Genomic DNA, 21,124 nt, shown 5'->3' on the forward strand with positions numbered 1-21,124 from the left:
ATTTTTTGACTTTTATTAACAAAAAGGAATTAAATACATCAACCTTTTTTTCTTAATCCTTTTTTTTTTTTGGTCATGAATCTATTCTTTTAAATTTTAATACAGCAAATACTAAATACATAAACTTTGAATTTCTGAAATCGAACGTATATGGGAAGTTTAGAGTCGTGTTTTGGACTATACATAGTCCGGGTCCAGACGCGCAACCCAGTGGACTACCGCGTTTATATTACACCAGCCACTAATCTGCCACGTAGGCACCAAAGTGAAGTGAAACCATGATCTTAATGACGTGGCGAAATCTGCAGCGTTAAAACATGTTTGACCATATTGAGCCGGAGCAGCATTGACTTGGTCGTCAGCTATCATGTCCAGCTGGACGTAAACTACTTGGAAAACACAAAGAAACCCAAAATAATAAAATTTCTCGACTAATAATTCAAGTCTTCTTTCATTTTCTTGGTTCAGAGAAAGACTCCATGAAAGAGAGAGAGAATTGCTTTGGAAGAGAAGCTGATCTTCAAAGTCCTTGTGTCTTTGTGGGTTTGGGCTTTTATGGAAACTTATGCTTGTTAATTATCTGCAAAAATCAACTGAAATAAAGATACTTGTTGACTTGTAATGTCAGGTCATCTCTCTCTCTTTCTCTGTGTCTTTCCTTTAATTTGATTGTGAACCATTGCTATTTCTCTGTTTGGTTGCTAAGAAAATGGAATTTTCCATACAGTGTAGTATTTTCTCAGCTACCAATTAGAGCATAACATGAGCAAATCAATTTAGTTTAAATTTAGTATATATTTCAAGCTCTATCAACTTGTCTGTAATGGCCAGCCAGCTTGAAGATGTCACTGCGCAAGGTAGTGGGGTTGGCACTGAATATGAATTATTGGAGTTCATAAACTGTAAAATATATGCATGGTATACGTGGTTGCCATGAAACCACTTAGGAGGAAAATGAAACTGAAATTTTAGATTTTTGAAGTCAGTAAGTGTATCTTTCTAGATTTTCTTTGGCTTAACTGCTGAATTGTTTATTTTCTTTAGTAAAAAATAATGTTGAATATGAGGATCAGTATCTTGCTGCTCTGTTCTTGGTATTCTTACCAAATTATATATAGGAAATATGTCTTTTTTCAAAGGGGGAACAAAAAATCTACTTTGTGAAAAAGTGGTAGTTGTTGGGAATCAATTTATCTCATTGTTTTTTTTAAGATGCAGACTTGCAGTTGCCAGCAACGTGGTCAGGCTTCTTCTCTTTGTGGTTGAAATGTGGTTCAGACTGAGTTGAGGGTTTATATACATAGATTTTCTCTCATACAAAGATGGCAAAGGATATTATTATTGGTGCCTCATTTGTTCCAGTGTCTGAATTACTCTCTCAGACAGTCTCTTCCATGGTTGATACTGTACGTGCAGCCAAGGATGTCCTCATTCAGAAAGAAAATTTCAAAGTATTCTCAACCTACTTGGAGAAGACCTCTTCTATCCTGTTAGATTTGTCAAAGCAAAACCTTGACTATTCAGAAAGCTTAACTAATGCTCTGAAGATTCTCAATCGAGAGGTTGAAGTTGCTAAGCAGATAGCTCTAGATTGCAGCAAAAGAAATAAGGTTTATCTCTTAATCAATTGCCGGAAGATTGTGAAGGCCCTAGAGAGCAGCACAAAAGAGATTAGTAGAGCACTTTGTCTGATCCCAGTGGCATCTTTGGATGTTTCATTGGGTATAAATAACCAGATTAGCAAGCTATGCAAGAATATGTTGGATGCAGAATATCGAGCAGCTGTGGCAGAGGATGAGATTTTGGCAAAAATCGAGCGAGGGATACAAGAACAGAATTCCGATCTATCTTATGCAAATAATTTGCTCGTTCGTATTGCTGAGACTCTTGGGATCTCTAATGAGCAGTCTGCATTGAACAAGGAATTCGAGGAGTTCAAACGCGAATTGGATGATACGAATAGGAGAAAAGACATGGAAGAAGATTTGCAAATGGAACAGATTATAGCATTGCTTGAGAAGGCTAATGCTACGACATCTGCTGAGGACAAAGAGAAAAAGTATTTTGAAAAGAGAAGTTCTTTGGGTAAGCAACCATTGGAACCCCTTCAGCAATTTATTTGCCCCTTCACTCAAGATATCATGGTGGACCCTGTGGAGACTTCCTCTCGTATGACATTTGAAAGAAGTGCCATAGAGAAGTGGTTTGCAGAAGGTAAGACTCACTGTCCTCTGACTGATCTTCCCTTGGACACTTCAGTCCTACGGCCCAACAAAGCTCTGAAACGATCAATTGAAGAATGGAAAGATAGGAATACCATCGTAACCATTGTCTCTCTTAAACCAAAACTCCAGTCAAATGAAGAGCAAGAAGTGCTTCCATCCTTAAAAAAGCTGGAGAATCTATGCACAGAAAGAGAGTTGCACAGAGAATGGGTAACAATGGAGGACTACATCCCAGTCCTTATTGGACTTCTTGGTTCAAAAAATCGAGAGATAAGAGAGCAAGCCCTTGCCATCCTATCAATCCTTGCAAAATATGGTGAAGAAAATAAGGTACCTTCTAGTGTGATGCTCTATTATGATTGATGAGGCTAAACAGATTAATCTATTTCTATCCAGTATTAAACTGCCGGTGATGAGATGCATTGGCAAATCCAAGTTCTATATATTTCATCCAGTTCATTATATTTTTAACAGGGGAGAATCACAAAAGTGGATAATGCACTTGAATCCATTGTCCGCTTACTTGCACGCCGATTTGGGGAAAGCAAATTAGCATTGCAGTTGTTATTGGAACTATCTAGAAGTAGGCATGCCCGAGATTTAATGGGAAATGTTCAGGGATGCATACTTCTCCTAGTAACAATGTTAAGTAGTGAAGACAATGAAGTCACCAGAGATGCAAACGAGCTTCTAGAGAATCTGTCTTTCATTGATCAGAATGTTCAACAGATGGCTAGAGCAAATTATTTCAAACCTTTGTTGAAGCTTCTTTCTTCAGGTATGCTTGGAAGTGAGGTGCTTCAATAATTCAGAGTATGCTGCAATATTTAGTCAGCATTGAATCCTGAGGAAGTTGATGCCATTATTATCTCATAATACCTCCTTGTAGATTGTGTATCCTAACAACTTAAACTTGATGCAGGACCAGAAGATGTTAGAATACTTATGGCTGGAACTTTGTCAGAAATTGAATTGACTGATCACAACAAACTGTCCATAGTTAGAGATGGGGCACTAGGACCACTTCTTGAACTTCTTTCACATGGTGATTTAGAAAAGAGGAAAGTGGGTGTTAAAGCTCTTCTTCACCTCTCTAACTTACCACAAATTGGCCTGCAGATGATTAGAAAAGGAGCCGTTGGACCACTATTTGAACTTCTGTATTGTCACAGCTTATCATCACCAACCTTGCGTGAGCAGGTGGCTGAAACAATTATGCACCTTGGCATATCAACCACCACCCAAGAAGCTGCTCAGGAGCAGGTCTCATTGTTAGACTCTGAAGAAGAGATTTTTAAACTCTTTTCCCTAATATCTTTAACAGGACCTGACATACAAAGAAGCATTCTTAAAACGTTCCATGCAATGTGCCAATCTTCTTCTGGTTTAGACATCAGAATAAAGTTAAGACAGGTAAACATCCCAAATCAAAATGTTATTCTGCCTCTCTTAATTGAAGTTTAAAGGTTCTGTTCTTTTTTGTGGTGCAATTATATATAAAGTAAAAGGAAATTACTAACAGTAACTGTGATGTTGCATGTGATTCGCAGCTCTCTGCTGTCCAAGTATTGGTTCAATTATGTGAGGCTGATAACCTTACCGTTCGAGCAAATGCCATAAAGTTGTTCTCTTGCTTGACAGAAGATGGGGTTGACAGCACATTTATGGAGCATGTAAGCCAAAGGTGCATAGATACCTTGCTAAGGATTACAAGAACTTCTGATGATGTGGAGGAGATAGTTGCTGCAATGGGTATTATTGCTAATCTTCCGGAGGATCCGCAGATGACTCAGTGGCTTCTAGATGCTGAGGCACTTGAAATCATCGGCACTTGTCTAAGTGATGGGAATAGAGATGCCTCATATAGAAGGCAAGTAATAGAGAATGCTGTTGGAGCTCTTCGCCATTTGACAGTTTCAACAAATCAGGAATGGCAGAAAAAAGTAGCTGAAGCTGGAATTATCCCAGTGCTGGTACAGTTACTGGCTTCTGGAACTGCTTTGACAAAACAAAATGCAGCTGTTTCACTTAAGCAGCTATCAGAAAGTTCCAAAAGCTTAAGCAAGCCAATCAAGAAGCATGGGGCTTTCCTGTGCTGTTTGTCTGCACCTGAACCTGGTTGCCCAGCACACCTGGGCATTTGTACAGTTGAGTCTTCATTTTGCATAGTAAAGGCCAACGCTCTTGAACCCCTTGTGAGAATGCTTGGGGAGGCAGATGATGGAGCCTGTGAAGCTTCTCTTGATGCACTTTTGACCTTGATTGATGGCCAAGGACTAGAGCAAGGCGGCAAGGTGCTTGATGACGCAAAAGCCATTGGCCCTATTATAAAATTATTGAGTACGCAATCTGCAAGGTTGCAAAGAAAATCTCTCGAGGCCATAGAAAGGATTTTTCAAGTGACTGAGTTGACTCTTAAATATGGAACTTCAGCCCATATGGCACTGGTGGACATTGCTCAGAGGAAAAATAGTGATCTGAAGTCTCTGGCTGCCAAGGTACTTGCTCAATTGGGTGTGCTTGGTAAACAGTCTTCGTATTTTTGATTGATGATGTTATACAATACACTTGTTACTCGACTGTACTCAATACAAAACTTTCAAGTTTCAAATGCCAATTGGTAATGAAAACCTCATTCTTGTATGATGCAATGTTTGCTTTCAAGTTTTTTTGTTTTTTTATTTTTTATCATGGGCTGCCCTTTGGCAAGTCTTAAAGTTAGAAACGCGCAAAAGAACAAAATTGTCAGAGAAAAAGTAGATAAAAAATGAAAAAGAATAAAAAGAAGGAATATTATCGAATGGCTTTGAGTAGGTACGTTCTGACCCACCATGTGCTTTCTTGACCCCCTTTAAAAGTTTTGTTGAAAATTTCCTATTACCCCGATTTCATCATAGTAAAGATGTAATTAAGTAACTTTTAGATATTATGTTATATACTCTAATCATATATGGGAAGAAGAAATGGATTCTTTTGCGAAATCTAGATACATAGTTAAATGAACTCTTGAAATAAGAATGGCAATGTTCTATAAATCCCAAAGACAGAAATCTCTACCAAGATGTTCTCTTGTATGTCTTCGTCATGCATATTAGATCAAAATAAACGATAATTACAAAAGAATCCCTGACAAACTAAGTATTTACAGGCGAAAAAGTAAAGATGGTGCTCACAAAAGACCTAAATATGAAGGTTATTTTTTCTTTTTCTTTTTTCTCAATAGAAAACTGGGCAGCCATCAACTATAACCCCTTTGGCAGTAGGGCAAGCAGCCAAGGGGCAGCCCTCTCCCCTGTTGCCCCACCAGTCAATACCAATGTTATAGGACTGCAGGGCAAGAAATACCAATATTGTAACAAAGGCAGTTCCAGCATCAAGACCACCAGAAAGGACATAATTATAGTCCTTCCACACTTGTGGCCAAGACCTGAAGAAAACAAACCCAGAAAGAAATCCAACAAAGATCCAACTGGTAAAGTTTACAGTACTAGCTGGGGGTATCAATCCTGTGGCACCCAGCAATACAGGCATGTTGATGAGACGAATCCATTTTTGTTTTGGGAAAGTCTTGTGTGCAAGCCAAACAAGGAAAGGGGCAATCACTCCACCAAGGAAGAACCAATTGATATTCTTGTATTCACCAAGGTTTCCGAAGATTCTGCGGGGGCCAACAAGGCCCCAAATAACAGATGCATCGAAGAACACACGATCGATTGGACAAGTCCATGGGCTTTCCTTTGGCAGCTTGGAGGTATCACAAAGGTTGGGAATGTCTTCCATCAGCCACCATGCTGTTCCCAGGTATACAATCACTGCTACAACTGTTCCTACCACCTGCAATTCCCCTGGTTAAGCTATTAAAGAATGCAACCCAACCATGCAGATTTGATAAATTCAGAAAAATTAAACTGACCTGTGCAATGAACATTGCTCTTGGTGGAATCTTCATGTAGTGACCAAGCTTAAAATCTTGCAGAAATGAAAGAGCTTGAACCATACTGATGTAACCATACACTTTGAAGCACATGTTAGCTACAGGGTGCTCTGGGTACATGTACCCAATCACATATTCTGTGATAACGTTCAAACCTGGTTGCTGTTACAATGAAAAAGAAAGGACAAATTTCGGACACCATACATTTAAATGAATTTGAACCAGTGACTCTAAACTTAAAGTCAATAATATTAGCTTATAATGAAAGTTTTGATTTTGTTACCTGGTTTGTTGTGGCTGAGATGATACCAATTGGAAGTGTGAACACAATGGAAATGGCACAAGCAAGCAATACACCCCACCAAGGCAATTGAAGTGACTCGTAAAAGTGACAAGCTAAGAGGATCAGGGCAATGTTAACCACAAGGATGATCAGAAACCACCATGTTGGCACTGATTTGTAACTCTTCATAAGCCTTGCATGGATATCCAATTTTTTACTTCGCTTTTTAAGGTCACTGCACAGAAGGTACAATGAACTTCAATTCACAAAGACCTTTTTCAATGGTGTTGGCTTGTTTACCAAAGCCAAAAAAAAAAAGACAATATATAATATATATAATATATATATTGTTATTCAATATGTGCAGCATATAGTTTCTTTCAAAGGAGACCATGATGTATGTTTTAAACATTTGAATGAACCCAGAGCATAGAAAAATCCACTTCTTTCTTTATATGAAATTAGTTAAACATACATCTTATTCTGATGCATCACCACATTGCACTACATTATTGATCTCCACTTCAAGAAAAACTTTCCAAGGTCAACAAGGAATACTAAAAAGAAATGTCCATGTCCTTAATTAAAGAGATTTAGTAATATTTATTGCTAGAAATGCAATATACTTTTGTGCATTAGTCAAAATTATCTATATGTTATATGATTGCTTCACAAGCGTTAATTAAATGCTTCAAGTGTAATTACCTTAAATGAAAAAGTAGAACATGCACAAGTGTAGCTGGAAGTGAGGCAAATCCAAGACCATAAGACATAGCGAAGAAGGAGCTCAAATGTATAGGCCCCATCTTTGCATATGTACTACGGTCAAGTTGAAACTTGGAATCAATGATGCCCAGGACGTTGTATTTTGTACCATTAGACATGAAAAGGTCGCTAGAAATTAATGGGAATTTCTTGGCATTGTAAACATTAAGCCAGTAAGTGATGGGTAACATCACATACACGATAAGGAAAAATCCGACAGCAACATTGGCAGTGGCAAACCATGGGCTAGCCAATGGAGTACCAAGATATGATGAAATTGTAGACCAATCAATCCCAAAAGAACCAATTCCAAGGCCTTGTAAGCCAGAACCCACTTGTTGGACTAGAATAGACTTAGGAGCCAGCCAACAAACCCAAGAGAAAGATGTTATGATAGCAAAAAAATAGCCTGGGATGATATAGTAAACAAAACTGCAGATCATTACTAGGAGGAAGAATTGGGTACGACTCGTGCCACCTTTAGGCCTTTTTTCCTTATCATGGAGAGCACTGCAGTCAAAAGATATACTACTATGAGTAATATTAAACAGGCTATGAAATCACTGATTGGCTGATTACTGGACAAAGATAAGTTTACCTGAACAATGAAACCTGAACCAGATTAGCAGGCCACCACATCTGCACTGGATCAACCAGATACCTCCGGAAAATACCAGCCCAACCGAACCCTAACACCTATAATTCAAACAAGATCAATAGAAACTACATGATCAGACATCACTCGCAAGAATCTGGTGCACCATCTGTCTTTACTGGCAAAAAATGAAATAATTTCCATATGACAAACAAATTTTGGGCCATTTTAATATCATATTACTGAAGAATTCCCTTATCAGAACCACAGGAGCGAATCATTAATCCCAAAGAAATCTTAATCCATTATCAAATAAAAATGCAATTCCAATTATCCATAAATCTAGCACTTTTTCAAAATGATTGATTCCTATTACTATCAAATATACATATAACCATCAAAATGACCAACAAGCTTAAACAAGGAAATTATAAGTCAACATGGAATCATTCGAAATCCGAAGAAGAAGGAGAAGAAGAAAACCTGGGTGGTTAACATAAGAAGGAAGGCAGGAAGAAGAGTGAGGTCTCTCTTATACAAGAGCTTAACAGAAGTCAAGATATGGGTAGCATAAACAGTTCCAGCACCCGAATTTGCAAATATGGTGATCAAAACATGTTCCTTGACATTAAAAGGCCCCGGGTTCATAGTGAACTCGAAGCAAGTACCCTTGAAATATCGGTGTGTGGGCAGCGTCCTAGCCATCAGATGGCCAATGGGCACCACAGCAATCTGGGCAGAAATTGAAGTGATGATCAATGGCTGTGCCCTATACCAAAAGAACTGGTTGACAAAGGAGAGTATGACGCATGAAGCCACACCCAGAACCCACATTCTGAATGTGAGCACCGGCATGGTGGGATCATCGGTCTTAGGCACCGTTAAGTCAACTTGCTTAATGAGGCAGTCGTCATTCTCCTCCTCCTCAGAGGAAGCCATCCTTATTGAGCTGTCTATCTCAGCCATGAACACAGTGAGAGATTCACTGCTTGCTACTTGCTTAAGATGCTAAGCACACTAGAAAACCAAAGAAAAATAACCAACATACAAATATCAGTAGTGCATAAACACACAAGCCACAGAGAAAGAGAAAAATAAGCAATGTAGCAAGAGTAGATTGGAAATATAGTATAGTGTATATAGAGAAATGGGATGCATATATAATAAATAAAAAAAGAGAGGGAGGGTTTGAATGAACTTTGAAGAATCAGAATCCTAACAGAAAGCAGGTATGTATGGTATATACTGGATATCTATTAATTAGTAAGAGGTTGAGTAGCAGTAGGAGTAAAACTAAGAAGAAAGATTCCAATGCACGTGAGAATCCTAACCGTGCCAAAATTGAAGGAGTCGTCCAAAGGGTGTGAACTTGCAAAGAGGGCCAACTAAGCTAAACCGTTCAACAGTTACTGTTATTTTTAGCACACGTGACGTGACACAACGCAAGTATAATATGAATAAATAAAATCTTTGAAAAAGGAAATTACCTCACGGTCCTTACCTACATTCTCTCACATTGATAACTACAGCCTACACCACATGGTGGAATGAATGGAGTTTGTGGGTCCCTATCAGGCTATCACTATTTCGTAATATCTAATAATAATAATTAGTTGGTTAATATTTAATTCATAGTTGAGGAGTAATGGGTAGCGATTGGATAGCAGTTGCCACATAGTTGCGGCGTACTGTGGGTACGGGGGTACAGGATTATGCATAAGCAGAGTCACAGTCATTGCCAAACACGCGACGCAAGTGCCTTGCGCCCACTTGACCAGTGCACCGCCCTGCACGGCTGCACTCACTCAGAAAAAACAAATAACAACAAACAATTTCCCAGCAAAGAAAATTATTCAAAAATAAAAATTCAGTTTTTGTATTATTATTAGGATAAAAGGAATCGTTGACTGGTTTGACTCTTTTTTCTGGATCTCGTCATCCGATTCATCTAGCATGAGTTAATGGCTTAATGCATGACGCATGCCGTTTGGATTCTGTACACACTGAAAGTGGTGATCCAAAACAATCCCACTTTTACGAGAACTTATTAATCAACACAATTTGAAGATTACGTAATCCCTTTATTAATTGCGTCTACTAAGCAACGACGTGTCATATCCTAATCCTCTTCTTTTTCTTTTTATTTTCCTAAAAGACAGTAATCCCTATATTCTCTAATTTCTTTCTTTCTTTCTTTTTTGCCACTTCTCTAATTTCTTTCTTTGACATTTGGCAAGAAGCAGGATTTTTTAGAGTAGAACTCAACTCATTTATGAAAATATGAATTTATTAAATATATTCTTGTAATTAACTCCACTCTTTTCTTTTTATCATTCAGCAAATGAAACAAGAAAACAAATGGAAACCATCGTCAATCAATATCTATCTAAACTTGCCTCAAAACGAATTTTCAAAAATCAGAACCAAGCAAATTGGTTTACATTACAGCATAATTAATAATTATTGCCCGTCAACAAAGAAAAAAAAGGTTATAAATAGTGAAAACTTGTAGTTCCGGTAGTAAAAAGAATAAAACAAGATGCATTATCGTCAAGAAATTCGACCCCAACTCTCTGCCTATTTTAAAGTTGTTTTTACAAACGAATATTATCTCTAGATAACATTCCAAAGTCATCATCTTGCTTTCCCACGGCTCTTGTTGCTTTTGAGTTCCTTTTTAGTTGCTTATAAAGTCAACATTTTATAGGTGTTTTATTTTTTTATTTTTTGAGAATTTATAAGTATTTTTCATTAAAAAAAAACTAATGCAATACAACTTGAGTAAAGAGTAAAACCTTTATTTTGATTTCTTTTATCGAGGGACCTTTCCTTTGATTTAGAAATTGAATGACTAAAACATATTAGTTAGGCGAATGTTTATGTGATGTGTGAAGTGTGAACCCATACATATTAAGATATTAGGGGACAATAAGGAGGGGATTCCTAATTTCCTATGAATCATTCTCAACCACCTCTCTTCCATCAATCGTGAAATATTGATAATAGCCAAGTAAAGGTATCCATCCATTCAACCGACCCTTTTTCACTCACCGCAGTCAGTCCGCAGTCCGCAGCAAAGCAGAGTTAAATTGTCTTAGGGAGGCAAAAAGGTAGGTAAGAGCTTGGGGCAAAGTCCGCATTTATGTATGATGAAATATGTGACACTAAAAGCAACAATCCTCCCTGCTTCACATAACATATACCTTGTATGCATTACACTTACACCTAAATCTATTGTACTCACTACTATTGCCCCCAATTCAAATTGGAGAAACTAGCCTTACCAAACAGTCCAGCAAGGAGGAATCCAATGGCATCAACTATATCCCCTCAAGATTCGTTCAACACCACATCAATTCAATGCTAGATCCATCTACAATCCGACCCAACCCAGTAAAAACTCGAAACCAAGAATTTTTCACAGGCTTGCTTCAATCAAAATGACCTCTACACATATACACCCACCCACTAATAACATTCTTTTATTTTTCAACTACTAATACCCCAAAAATCACATTCAAATACTAGTACAGAAATATTGTTTTGAATCCCTTTAAATAATTGCCTAAAGGAACAAACATATTGAAGGAAAAAGGGAATGAAACATCAATACATCATAGATACTGGGTTCTACAACAAATGGTTCAATTTAAGATCTTATTCCTTTTGGAATATTAAGTCTATAATATCGCAAAGACAAACAAATCCAGTTATTTTAATATATATGATATCTACTTCAGCAGTTACCACACTTCATCACTAAATAAATACCAAGCACTAAACCCTAATCCCAGAGCATGCGCAAATGCAAAGAGATTCGAACATGTTCAACTACAAATAAGTTTACAGTTTCTAACGAAACGCATATGGCGAGAGTCTGCCAGTAATCATAATGAAATGAATACGGAACAGTCTGAAATAAATATAAGAAAAATATAGTATGCAGTCGTCTAACAGAAAAAGCAATCTAGCAATTGCCCCACAATTATAGAGAAATACACGATCTGAGTTGATCCTAACTATGCGCCTGTAATTCTTGAGACTGCAAGTTTGTTGTATCGCCCCTCATTATCAAAACCTCCCAAATCAAGCATGTCCTACAGAGAAGAGTCGTCCCATGATTTAGCGTGACTTTTTAATTTTTACTCAGCACCTAACGGCCATGAATAATAAAGGGTCGTGTGGATTAAAAATTGCGTTAATCACCTGAAAACCCGCATAATTCAACGCTTCCCTCGGTGCCCACCACCACCTGACCTCGCACCAGGATAGCGAGCAAATTGCAACCTTAAATTGACCGAATCACGGTCATGCTCATCGAATTTATAACCTGCAAAATCGAGCTCGACCATTTACGCAGTAACAACTAGGTACGTTTTCAACGGCGAATCAGGGCATCAGCAGATAGATGATATAAGACGTGAAATCATTATCTTAAATACATAACACCTATCACTTTTCAGCCCACCTAAGTAGCATATGTGGGTTCTCCACAGATTTCCTAGATTGAAAGGGTAAAATGGGCCTCCCTTATTCCAAAATAAAGTTCACACGCTCTATCCCTAAAAATAACGTATACAGTACAATTGGGGAAACCTCACCAGAATGAGGTTTCAACTTGCAGTACAATTAGGGAATCCTCACCAGTCATGATGAGATAACTATATCGACAGCACCATCCTTAGAATGACATTACAAGTGTGGTCAAACAAATGATTAGACGGCTTCCTTGACCAGTCTCAGCAGCCTATTTAAATGTTTAACCCATCAATTCCCCACGAAACCAACCAGATTTAAGGGTCATCAGAATCTAGGATTATAATGAATCAGGAAGGTAAGTCCTTCCATTGTTTGGAAGAATTTACAAAGTTTGGCTTATGGTATTGGATGACTTTGAAAACCATGCACAGACCTAAAGTATCGGGTGAAACCAAGACGTAATAAATACTAAACAAACTGACAGATGCCCCTAACCCAGAACAGAACCTGCAGAATAACAAATATGGCCAGCAGCAATCTTTGTTCACCTCCTTCAATGCCAATACAAAATGGCTAAAAATATCACATCATTCTTCATAAAGAGAAGTCCCACGCCTTGAATAGTGACTTATCTCACTTTAAATGGGAAATAAATGCCACACAACTAAGGATTTGGGAAGCTTTCCGAAATTTTTGAAAATGTCAGTAAGCTCTCGAAGTTAAAAGCGTTTTAAGTCACAAATCCTGGGTATAGATTTTCCGTGTGAATTGTGTTCAATATTGATGCACTATACACTACACTATAAATTATAAATTGTTAAATTTTGAAAGCTAATTTGTTTTTTTCTAAAATTTTGAAAACGGCCTTTCCTTTTTTCTTTTGTTAATTCACAGCCAAGCAAAAACCCGCAGTATCAACTAGATACACATCCTTTTCTTTTTCTTTCTCTTTTTAAAAAGATGTATAATGAATCATTTGGCAGCCCTTCTTCTTTCAAAGTAAAAAATAAATTGAATATGCCAACAAACATATGGGGCTATGATTACAACAAATTAAGGGAAATTGTAAGCTTACCTTGCAACGCATCCATAGCAGTGGCTGCATGAGCTGGGCTCACAAAATCAACAAAACAAAGTACCAGAGGATCTCCTCCAGGCTGCACAGATTAATTATTAGTGAATCCATCAACCACTAAATATTGAATCTACCTTTGGAGAAAGATAAACTTACATGTCTCGATTCCTTGCTTACAAGTCTCACTTCCTTGTAGCCAACAAAAGGGCGAAAGATATCTTCAAACCCGAGTGAAGGGAAAATCTAGAAAGGTAAAGTACAAGTGACAATGGATAAAAAAAAAGGATAGAAAACTGCAAGCCCTCGACAAATGAAAGGATACGAGCTACTTCACGTCGTGTACAGTTGGGAGGCAATCCCTCCACAAATAGCGTACTGGTAGCACCAGGAGGAAGGGGAGCCTCAGGCCGTCCACTTCCCAATCCCATGACCCTCTCTTTCACACTTGCCCCTGGGTCAACACCCCCAATTCCCATCATACGTGGATCATCAACAGAACGACCAGGTAGTCCCCCACTCATGGTTCTAGCAGACTGTCCCCCACTATACGATGACATTTGCTGAAATGTTACTTGTTACATTAGCCCCCCAAACATAAACATATGGTGAAAAATGCAAGTGAGATCCAAAAAGTATAAAAAGTGGGTACCGCGGTACGAAGGTAACGGTCATATGACGCATTAATGGAGTCAGTATCTCTAATTCCACGGAGAGAACCTCTATCATCTTCATGGGGATAATAATTAGGCAGGTCGTGGCCACTGTGGGCATCTAAGAGATTAAGAATGTACTTTAGTATATGCCAAAAGAGACAAGAAAGCAACAAATATTTGAACTGCATGGGTGACTAAAGGCAGAATGTGCCTTTGTTAAGAAAATCAAATCTCTATAGAAAAAAGCTACAAACAGGAGAATATTAAGTTAAAATTGCAGACAACCTAACAAATACAATTGCAATAATCACTTGAAACTACTGCATCAGTTGTAATCAGGTAATTAGGTAGCGAAAATCCATTTAAGATGCCCAAGTATCTGAAGATATTCAATCTGCTAACATGACTACTTGAATTTTTTTTTTCCATCCAGCTTTAGTAGTTTATATGGTAACTATAGTGAACCAACATAACAGCATATCTTCAAATAACTTCAATTACATGTTTAATACAATCTGTGCACTGACAAACGAAATGCAGAAATAGGCATAAAAGGTCAAACCTTAAATGAAACAAAGTATTTCTTAATGATTAATAATTATTTACAGCCTCCAACGATTTTGTATCCATTTGTCCACAATTTTCAATTTTATGACACATGCAACCTACGGGCTACTGCGGTAAAGATATGTCTTATAACAAACCGACATAATGAGATTCGTAGTACTTATTTTCAACTCTCATATCATACTTTAAACAACGGTTATACTCATAAATGTGTGACGAACACCACATAAAGCACACCAAGTTAACAAGAATGCAAATTTATCATATAATCTAAGCAAGTACATCTTATAAATAACCCTTGCGGCCCCAATTACACATATCGGAAGCAATGCCTTAATAAGCTGATTCACATACACATCAACGGTGATCAAACCACATATAACATAGATCAACCACTTAAAACTCCGTTGGGTTTATTAGAAACTGCACGGAAAATTAAAAAAGAGCTGCGATCCCAAATTTCAATTCCTCAAGCCAATGAAAACCTAGTTCCAGTACTTGGAAGTCAGCTGAAATCTCCATTTGTTGTTTACAGAATAAAATTTCATGGCACAGCTTTTGTTTTTAGTTTTTTGTCTATTAATTCTGATTTCTCAGCAACCAAACAGAGATTAAAACCCCAAGAACCCTAATTTCATGAAGCACAAAGAGATAGATAGAGAAAGAGAGAGAGGGGGAGATGGGAATTCTAGGAGATGTGTGAGGAATTGAATATACCGTAATCGGAGCGTGGGCGCTTGCCGACGACGGAATTCATCGCCGACGGTGGTGGCTGGCGTGCATCGCTGTACCTCCAATAACCTTCGGCCATGTTTGTTATCTGTTTGGTTTGTGAGGTAATAAGAAATGGAGCAGAAGAGCAGAAATGGAGAGGTCACAACACGCAAAGAGATTCCCTTTCAGTAGAGAAGGAGGGATGAAATTTGATGAGTGGATGAGAGATGAGATGTCTAATTTTTAAGTGAGAGCGGGCAAATAACAAATGTCGTCCTTTGCAGTTACGCTCTCGGCTTTGCTTCTACTTCTCGATTCCCCTTTCGTTGTCTTTTTCCTCTTTTTTTTTTTTTTCTTTTTTTAAAAATGGTTAAACTCAACCTTAAATCTTTTTTCTTTTTTTTTTTCCCAGGTAAAAGAACAAAACCGAAACCCTTTTATTTTATGGTAACATATAAACAAGTAATGTGATATACAAACATGAGTCCATGCTCTAACAAGAAAGTCTCATATGTTTCTTTGCATTAATTTGATTCTTTTATTTTTTATTTTTTACATTTGAATGAATTGAATATGGACCCTTTCTAATTTTAACCATTTACCTCAACAACTATTACCACTTAAGCTAATCCAAAGACTTATTATAATCTGATTTTATTTTGTGCTGATTTTTAGACATTTTTGCAAGAGGTTTAGATCTTAATCATCCTTATGAGATATTCTACATATTAATTACAGATTGAAGGCAACTCTAAGCTTAATGTTAATTGTACTACAAGCCGAAAATGTAGATAAATTACAAGTAATGCTAATACATATTGTGTCACTTCCAAAGTAGAGATAAACCGCACTTATAAGTTGTTGTGATCCCAGTATAAGCTATGCGTTAATACTAAAAAATGCATCTACATCAGCTTGGACAAGAGGTGATAGGCAACTCTAATAGATTCCTTGATTAATTACCATAATTTCATTTTTTTATTTTTTATTCATTGATTCTCGTCTTAGTACTTTTCATCAACTAACCTTATCTTTTTACGAACCGCATCATATTTTTGTAACTCCAATAATGCTATAGTCAACGGTCTGAACTTGGACTACTGATCATATCCTTATAAAATTTGCCCGCCTCATGTTGTTGATTCTCATCTTTGGGAGCATAATCTCTTGACCCTCTTCCATGTATGAAGATTTTGATTCTCCTTTTTCCATTTTAATCTCTCAGATTGGTTCATTATTTAGAGTCTTTAATTACCTTTGCCTTTTCACAATGATTTCTTTTTCCATATTAACAACTTGAAGCTTTTGTACTCTTTTATATTATTATTTATATTCCTTTAATACTATCCTTTTTTTTGGGGGGTCATCGATGTATATTGTCATTTTTCTTTCTATGTAGGTTGGAATAGGATCTGATTGTCATTTACTTGGTGTCAAGCTTTCAGTTTAATGGCGGATTGTGGTGGTAATCCCTTCTTCAGCTGCAGAAGTTGCCAAAACCCTGTTGCTCTGCGTGAGGACCTTCTATCCAAAAAATTTCTGGTGAAAACTGAAAAGCAATCGTGTTTAATTAGTCTATTATATATTTTACTCACAAATATTGGGGTAAAAATGCTATTTTGTCTCTAGCCTGCTATGTTGACCAATCTGTTGAAACAATAGAGAGTTGATACTTGATGGGCATGCTAGTTTGGTGTTTGGTAAACAAGCATTAACTTCTAGGCTTAGCTTTATAACATCTATTATATTATTAGCTTAGTGAAAATTATAGGTTCTGATAGCTATATGCATGTAGAAATTGGCTTGAAATGGTATAAATAGTGTGCATTCTGAATATGTGTGCATATATATACACTTAATTCTGTGTTAGAACTCATAGTTACATGTGTGTCTCTGTATGTTTATACTTTATATATGTGAAGATTATGTGTGTGTATATATATATATATATATATACTGCAATTACCCAACAATTTATGTACCTCTTTGGTTATTTAGGGGAAAACTGGGACAGCATATATGTTCTCTCATGCAATGAACATCATTGTGGGACAAAAGGAGGACAGGAAGCTCATAACTGGTGTTTTCTCTGTTGCTGACATCTATTGCAGCAATTGTGGGCAGGTCTTGGGTTGGAAGTACGTTCAAGCATATGAGCCAAGACAGATGGTCAAGGAAGGGAAGTTTATAATTGAGAGAGCAAAGATTGTCAAGCAGTACTAATAACAATAATTCCCCATCACAAAGGCAGTAGTACTGTTAATAATTCCATTACTATTTGGAAGGTCTCTGTTCATTTGTGGATATGAATCATATGATGTGTGTGTGCTTGTTGGTTCTGCAATCTGCATCTTCAGCAGTAACTGATATGTGTTATATACATGCAATATGTTAAGATTATGTTGGCTGTTTCAACTTGTGTTTATGTTCAGATGTAAGATTATGCGCTATATGCCTATATGTGAAAATTTGTGTTGGCTATTTCAGTTTGTTTTTATGTTCATTGAACTGTGATACTGATAACCTATTGACCTTAATCCATTATGGCTTCTTTTACAAAAATAACAAGAATGATTAAGATCTTCATACAGAGGAAAAAAAAAACTAGAAAACAGAAAGATTAACATCTTTTTATGGCTACAAAGCTGGGGAAGGAGAGTTTGATTTCCTTAGAGTTTAGTACTTCATAACCACAATCCTCAAGGCTAATGAAATCCCCTCATAATCCACTGGTAAAGACTAAAGTTTTTTGCTTTTCACAGTTTCTGATTAACATTTTGCTTCCTTTGACTTCACCTGAGGATAAAAGGCTCAAAGGAACATCTTTGAAGTGGTACATTACCAGAGGGTAAATTAAACCAGTAATGTTGTGCTTTGCTTTGGTTCATCTGATCTCAGTTGTGTGTTATGTCAGTTCTTAAGCAAGAGTTTGCAGGCTTTTACATGCCAGTCTAGATATGTCAAAGTAAAGGTTTGTCATTTATCCACAAGATTCAGTGTTCCTATAGTATACATAACTAGTGACTCGTCTGCATCTTTTAGCAATACTATGGACTAGTTAAAACACTTGTTGAAAAATTGACACTTCTATAGCAGTTGGCACTTGGTGCATATCCATGTTTCTAAAGGGTTAAATCAATGGGCAATGAAAATTGTGAGGATGCTTTGAATTTAAGCTGTCTTTCTGATGCACAGCAGCACATGTTTGGAATAAACATGGAAAGTATGACTCAGGAGAGTGTTAAAGGTTAGGTGAGGTGACCCGTGGTTTCTGAATCAGCTAAACTGGATAGAACACTTCAGATTTTTCAAAGATTTTTTTTTTTTTTTTCCGAGGATTTTCCATTTAGATATGATTCTAGATACAACCACTATATATACAACATTATTATTTAACAATTAACATAGACGATAATAAAATTATGAATTTTACGTAAATTTTGTTAAGTACTCACAAAAATTATTTTAATATAAATGATCTATAAAAATTTTAAGACATTTATTTGAGAATCCAAAACGATTGCCTTATTTTTCTTGAATTAGCTTGACAACAATAACCTCTATTTAACATCATTATCACTTTCATTTGCTAAAAAAATTAAGTACAGAATTTTAAGGTATCATCATATTGATCTGGTACAAGTTACAAAAAAAAAATCAAAAGATTACTTTTAATCATTTATCTACAAAACTATATCATCATTTAAGCCAACTTAAAAGCCATTTAATTATTTCCCTCACAAAAGAAAAGGAAAAAGGCAGTATTTCTAACAGTAAGAACAGCACTAAGCTTGCGCGTGTCACTCTCACTCTGAGCGAGCGTGAATCTACTCTCGATGACTCAACCGAGTCATCAAACTCAAAATATTGCAGAAAGTCCTCTCCTCACTCTATTATAGACTCAACCACGCAACCATGAACCTCAACTCACGGTGGTCAGGTTAGTGTTTCCAACACAAAAACAAAACTCCTAATTTAAATTATGCTTATAAGTTAATGTTATTTCTCTATCATTTTCATGACTTGTGATTGTAGTGCGTAACAGTTTGTATTCATTAATCAATAAGTTTCATTACTTTATTTCTCCAGGTAAAGAATACAGGATTTCTCAAACTCTTATAATTTTTAATTATGCTTCAGTGTCTGATTTTACAGCTCAGATCCTCATCCATTCGGACCATTCCCATTACAATACTCAATTAATTAATGGGTTTTATTCTCTTCCTTATTTTCTTACCATAAATTTCACTTCAAAGACTCCAAGTCTCCAACTTTTGCCTTCCTAAGGATTTATTTATAAATTATTCATTTTTATATATAGTTGTTAATAATTAATTAATTATATTCTAATTGCTCTTGCTGCCTACCCTTTATTGCAATCCTGTCTCTTACTCTCTTTCATACCCATATTTCTTTTTTTCGAAATTTAATATTTTACTTTTGGAATCTTTGTTCAACCCTGTAATCCATTTTGGTCTAATCTTGCACGCTAACACGGTTGGTGCTCTTATCTTTGCTTGCAGGCTTCTGGGTAACCATTGATCTCGTTGTGGGTAAATAAATTTATGTTCTTTTTTCCTTTTTTTTTTTTTTTTTTCTAAAAGTTTTGATTTTACAGAATTTACTGTAACTTGGGTTTCCGCCTATAGACATATCTGCTCTCTCTGTGTGTAATTGTCTGTTTTTCTTCCTTTTCTGGTTGGTGAGCAGTGAGGGTGTTTAGAGCTGAATTTGTTAATTAATGGCGGATTTGGTAGGGCCTAGATTGTACAGCTGTTGTAATTGCCGAAACCATGTTTCACTTCATGATGATATAATTTCAAAGGCTTTTCAGGTGAGGCACCTTATTCTCCAGAACATTGTTAACTTCTTATTCTGTTGTTTTTCTTTTTAAAATTTCTTTTGGAGTTTTTATTAGTTCTTCACGAATGAATCATGATCATTGATTGTTGTAAAAGATTAAATTGATGGGGGTAGGGAATCAAGTGGTTGACAGGAAGAGGGTAAATTTTTTAAGAAAAATGACCATTTATAGAAGAATTACAATTGGGGTGCCAACTCTATTTTTGTAGGTTCTTTGTTTTTTTGGCTAATCATAAGGGTTCTTTGCTCTGATCAATATAAGAAGGTAATGAACCAAATCAATATAAGAAGATAAATTCATATCCCTCAAAGAATAAAACAAAAGCTGAATTAGATTGAATTAAAAACAAAGTTTGCTCTTTTGGGTTTGATCTTGTAACTCCAGTGTTTTGCTGTCTATTTTAAACATTCTGAATGTTTGGTTTCATTCCATATTGACTGTGATAATAGGTTTTGAGCAGATTTTAGTCTAACATTGTTTTGCATAATTCTGTTGTTAGGGAAAACATGGCCGAGCTTTTCTGTTCTCCCACGCTATGAATGTCGTTGTGGGGGCAAAGGAAGACAGGCATCTGTTGACTGGTCTGCATACTGTTGCCGATGTCTATTGTGGTGATTGCCGGGAGGTGTTGGGGTGGAAGTATGAACGAGCTTATGAGGCATCGCAGAAGTACAAGGAAGGGAAGTTCATACTTGAGAAGTCAAAAATTGTTAAGGAGGATTGGTAGCAAAAATGGTGCTGCCATTCAATTCCTCTTGATGTAATTAGGTGTACCAATGTCCAATGGAACATGTACTATATATTCATGCTGTACAGAAACTTGGCATCATTGATCATCCCTTGAAAATTTGTCATTGTTTCATGCTGTTGATTCTTGCCATGTGATCTGTTTGAACGTTGTAGATGGGATCATCATCAAGTTTATGTGTTAATAAAATTGTGGAATTCTCTCAAGTATGCTATTGTCTTG

General features: G+C 36.6%; 5 protein-coding genes across 12 annotated transcripts; 3 read left to right on the forward strand and 2 right to left on the reverse strand.

The window, feature by feature from the left end:
• Positions 1 to 459: 459 nt before the first annotated feature.
• On the forward strand, positions 460 to 4,876 carry LOC147289194 (U-box domain-containing protein 43-like). Of its 3 annotated transcripts, none has more exons than XM_086238522.1 (5): positions 460 to 857; positions 1,219 to 2,555; positions 2,700 to 3,003; positions 3,148 to 3,638; positions 3,776 to 4,876. In XM_086238522.1, exons 2-5 carry the CDS (start codon positions 1,323 to 1,325, stop codon positions 4,769 to 4,771), a joined length of 3,024 nt encoding a protein of 1,007 aa, XP_086094648.1. In that variant the 5' UTR covers positions 460 to 857; positions 1,219 to 1,322; the 3' UTR covers positions 4,772 to 4,876. The 3 variants fall into 3 exon arrangements, with proteins under 3 accessions (XP_086094648.1, XP_086094649.1, XP_086094647.1); XM_086238523.1 differs by having other exon boundaries at positions 460 to 628; XM_086238521.1 differs by having other exon boundaries at positions 460 to 2,555.
• Positions 4,877 to 5,275: 399 nt separating this feature from the next.
• Positions 5,276 to 13,438, reverse strand: LOC147289195 (oligopeptide transporter 6-like). The gene is made up of 7 exons (XM_086235116.1): positions 13,357 to 13,438; positions 8,286 to 8,819; positions 7,806 to 7,903; positions 7,148 to 7,717; positions 6,443 to 6,677; positions 6,139 to 6,321; positions 5,276 to 6,059 (listed from the first exon to the last, which is right to left on the reverse strand). The coding sequence occupies exons 2-7, from the start codon at positions 8,766 to 8,768 to the stop codon at positions 5,442 to 5,444; spliced, it is 2,187 nt and encodes a 728-aa protein (XP_086091242.1). The 5' UTR covers positions 8,769 to 8,819; positions 13,357 to 13,438; the 3' UTR covers positions 5,276 to 5,441.
• LOC147289196 (RNA-binding protein 2-like) lies at positions 10,058 to 15,555 on the reverse strand. Of its 2 annotated transcripts, XR_015121039.1 has the most exons (8): positions 15,294 to 15,555; positions 14,006 to 14,127; positions 13,679 to 13,916; positions 13,513 to 13,574; positions 13,357 to 13,438; positions 12,009 to 12,132; positions 10,704 to 11,899; positions 10,058 to 10,626 (listed from the first exon to the last, which is right to left on the reverse strand). XR_015121039.1 is itself a non-coding variant. In XM_086235117.1 (7 exons), the coding sequence occupies exons 1-6, from the start codon at positions 15,385 to 15,387 to the stop codon at positions 12,026 to 12,028; spliced, it is 705 nt and encodes a 234-aa protein (XP_086091243.1). In that variant the 5' UTR covers positions 15,388 to 15,555; the 3' UTR covers positions 10,058 to 11,899; positions 12,009 to 12,025. The 2 variants fall into 2 exon arrangements, 1 of the variants encoding a protein (XP_086091243.1); XM_086235117.1 differs by having other exon boundaries at positions 10,058 to 11,899.
• Positions 15,556 to 16,343: 788 nt separating this feature from the next.
• On the forward strand, positions 16,344 to 17,793 carry LOC147289197 (Yippee family putative zinc-binding protein). Of its 3 annotated transcripts, none has more exons than XM_086237343.1 (3): positions 16,344 to 16,472; positions 16,736 to 16,832; positions 17,289 to 17,793. In XM_086237343.1, the coding sequence occupies exons 2-3, from the start codon at positions 16,740 to 16,742 to the stop codon at positions 17,511 to 17,513; spliced, it is 318 nt and encodes a 105-aa protein (XP_086093469.1). In that variant the 5' UTR covers positions 16,344 to 16,472; positions 16,736 to 16,739; the 3' UTR covers positions 17,514 to 17,793. The 3 variants fall into 3 exon arrangements, with proteins under 3 accessions (XP_086093469.1, XP_086093466.1, XP_086093468.1); XM_086237340.1 differs by having other exon boundaries at positions 16,361 to 16,472; positions 16,690 to 16,832; XM_086237342.1 differs by having other exon boundaries at positions 16,373 to 16,472; positions 16,729 to 16,832.
• Positions 17,794 to 19,104: 1,311 nt separating this feature from the next.
• Positions 19,105 to 21,109, forward strand: LOC147289198 (protein yippee-like At4g27745). Of its 3 annotated transcripts, none has more exons than XM_086236731.1 (4): positions 19,105 to 19,230; positions 19,814 to 19,843; positions 20,001 to 20,124; positions 20,654 to 21,109. In XM_086236731.1, the coding sequence occupies exons 3-4, from the start codon at positions 20,032 to 20,034 to the stop codon at positions 20,879 to 20,881; spliced, it is 321 nt and encodes a 106-aa protein (XP_086092857.1). In that variant the 5' UTR covers positions 19,105 to 19,230; positions 19,814 to 19,843; positions 20,001 to 20,031; the 3' UTR covers positions 20,882 to 21,109. The 3 variants fall into 3 exon arrangements, with proteins under 3 accessions (XP_086092857.1, XP_086092858.1, XP_086092859.1); XM_086236732.1 differs by lacking the exon at positions 19,105 to 19,230 and adding an exon at positions 19,274 to 19,379; XM_086236733.1 differs by lacking the exon at positions 19,105 to 19,230 and having other exon boundaries at positions 19,814 to 19,839.
• Positions 21,110 to 21,124: the final 15 nt, after the last annotated feature.

The sequence above is a fragment of the Dryas octopetala genome, chromosome 3 (genome assembly GCF_963921425.1).
Source record: "Dryas octopetala chromosome 3, drDryOcto1.1, whole genome shotgun sequence".
Classification (NCBI taxonomy): domain Eukaryota; kingdom Viridiplantae; phylum Streptophyta; class Magnoliopsida; order Rosales; family Rosaceae; genus Dryas; species Dryas octopetala.

Excerpts from the sequence above, each read along its gene's own strand:
- LOC147289194 (XM_086238521.1), top strand. The coding sequence starts at position 1,323 with ATGGCAAAGGATATTATTATTGGTGCCTCATTTGTTCCAGTGTCTGAA. Across the intron at positions 2,556-2,699 it reads AATATGGTGAAGAAAATAAG|GGGAGAATCACAAAAGTGGA; the intron begins GTACCTTCTAGT and ends TATTTTTAACAG. Across the intron at positions 3,004-3,147 it reads GTTGAAGCTTCTTTCTTCAG|GACCAGAAGATGTTAGAATA; the intron begins GTATGCTTGGAA and ends AACTTGATGCAG.
- LOC147289195 (XM_086235116.1), bottom strand. The coding sequence starts at position 8,768 with ATGGCTGAGATAGACAGCTCAATAAGGATGGCTTCCTCTGAGGAGGAG. Across the intron at positions 6,322-6,442 it reads TCTCAGCCACAACAAACCAG|CAACCAGGTTTGAACGTTAT; the intron begins GTAACAAAATCA and ends TCATTGTAACAG. Across the intron at positions 6,060-6,138 it reads GAGCAATGTTCATTGCACAG|GTGGTAGGAACAGTTGTAGC; the intron begins GTCAGTTTAATT and ends GGGGAATTGCAG.
- LOC147289196 (XM_086235117.1), bottom strand. The coding sequence starts at position 15,387 with ATGGCCGAAGGTTATTGGAGGTACAGCGATGCACGCCAGCCACCACCG. Across the intron at positions 13,439-13,512 it reads TAAGCAAGGAATCGAGACAT|CCTGGAGGAGATCCTCTGGT; the intron begins GTAAGTTTATCT and ends TAATCTGTGCAG. Across the intron at positions 12,133-13,356 it reads TGCTATGGATGCGTTGCAAG|GTTATAAATTCGATGAGCAT; the intron begins GTAAGCTTACAA and ends TCGATTTTGCAG.
- LOC147289197 (XM_086237343.1), top strand. The coding sequence starts at position 16,740 with ATGGCGGATTGTGGTGGTAATCCCTTCTTCAGCTGCAGAAGTTGCCAA. Across the intron at positions 16,833-17,288 it reads TTCTATCCAAAAAATTTCTG|GGGAAAACTGGGACAGCATA; the intron begins GTGAAAACTGAA and ends TTGGTTATTTAG.
- LOC147289198 (XM_086236731.1), top strand. The coding sequence starts at position 20,032 with ATGGCGGATTTGGTAGGGCCTAGATTGTACAGCTGTTGTAATTGCCGA. Across the intron at positions 20,125-20,653 it reads TAATTTCAAAGGCTTTTCAG|GGAAAACATGGCCGAGCTTT; the intron begins GTGAGGCACCTT and ends TTCTGTTGTTAG.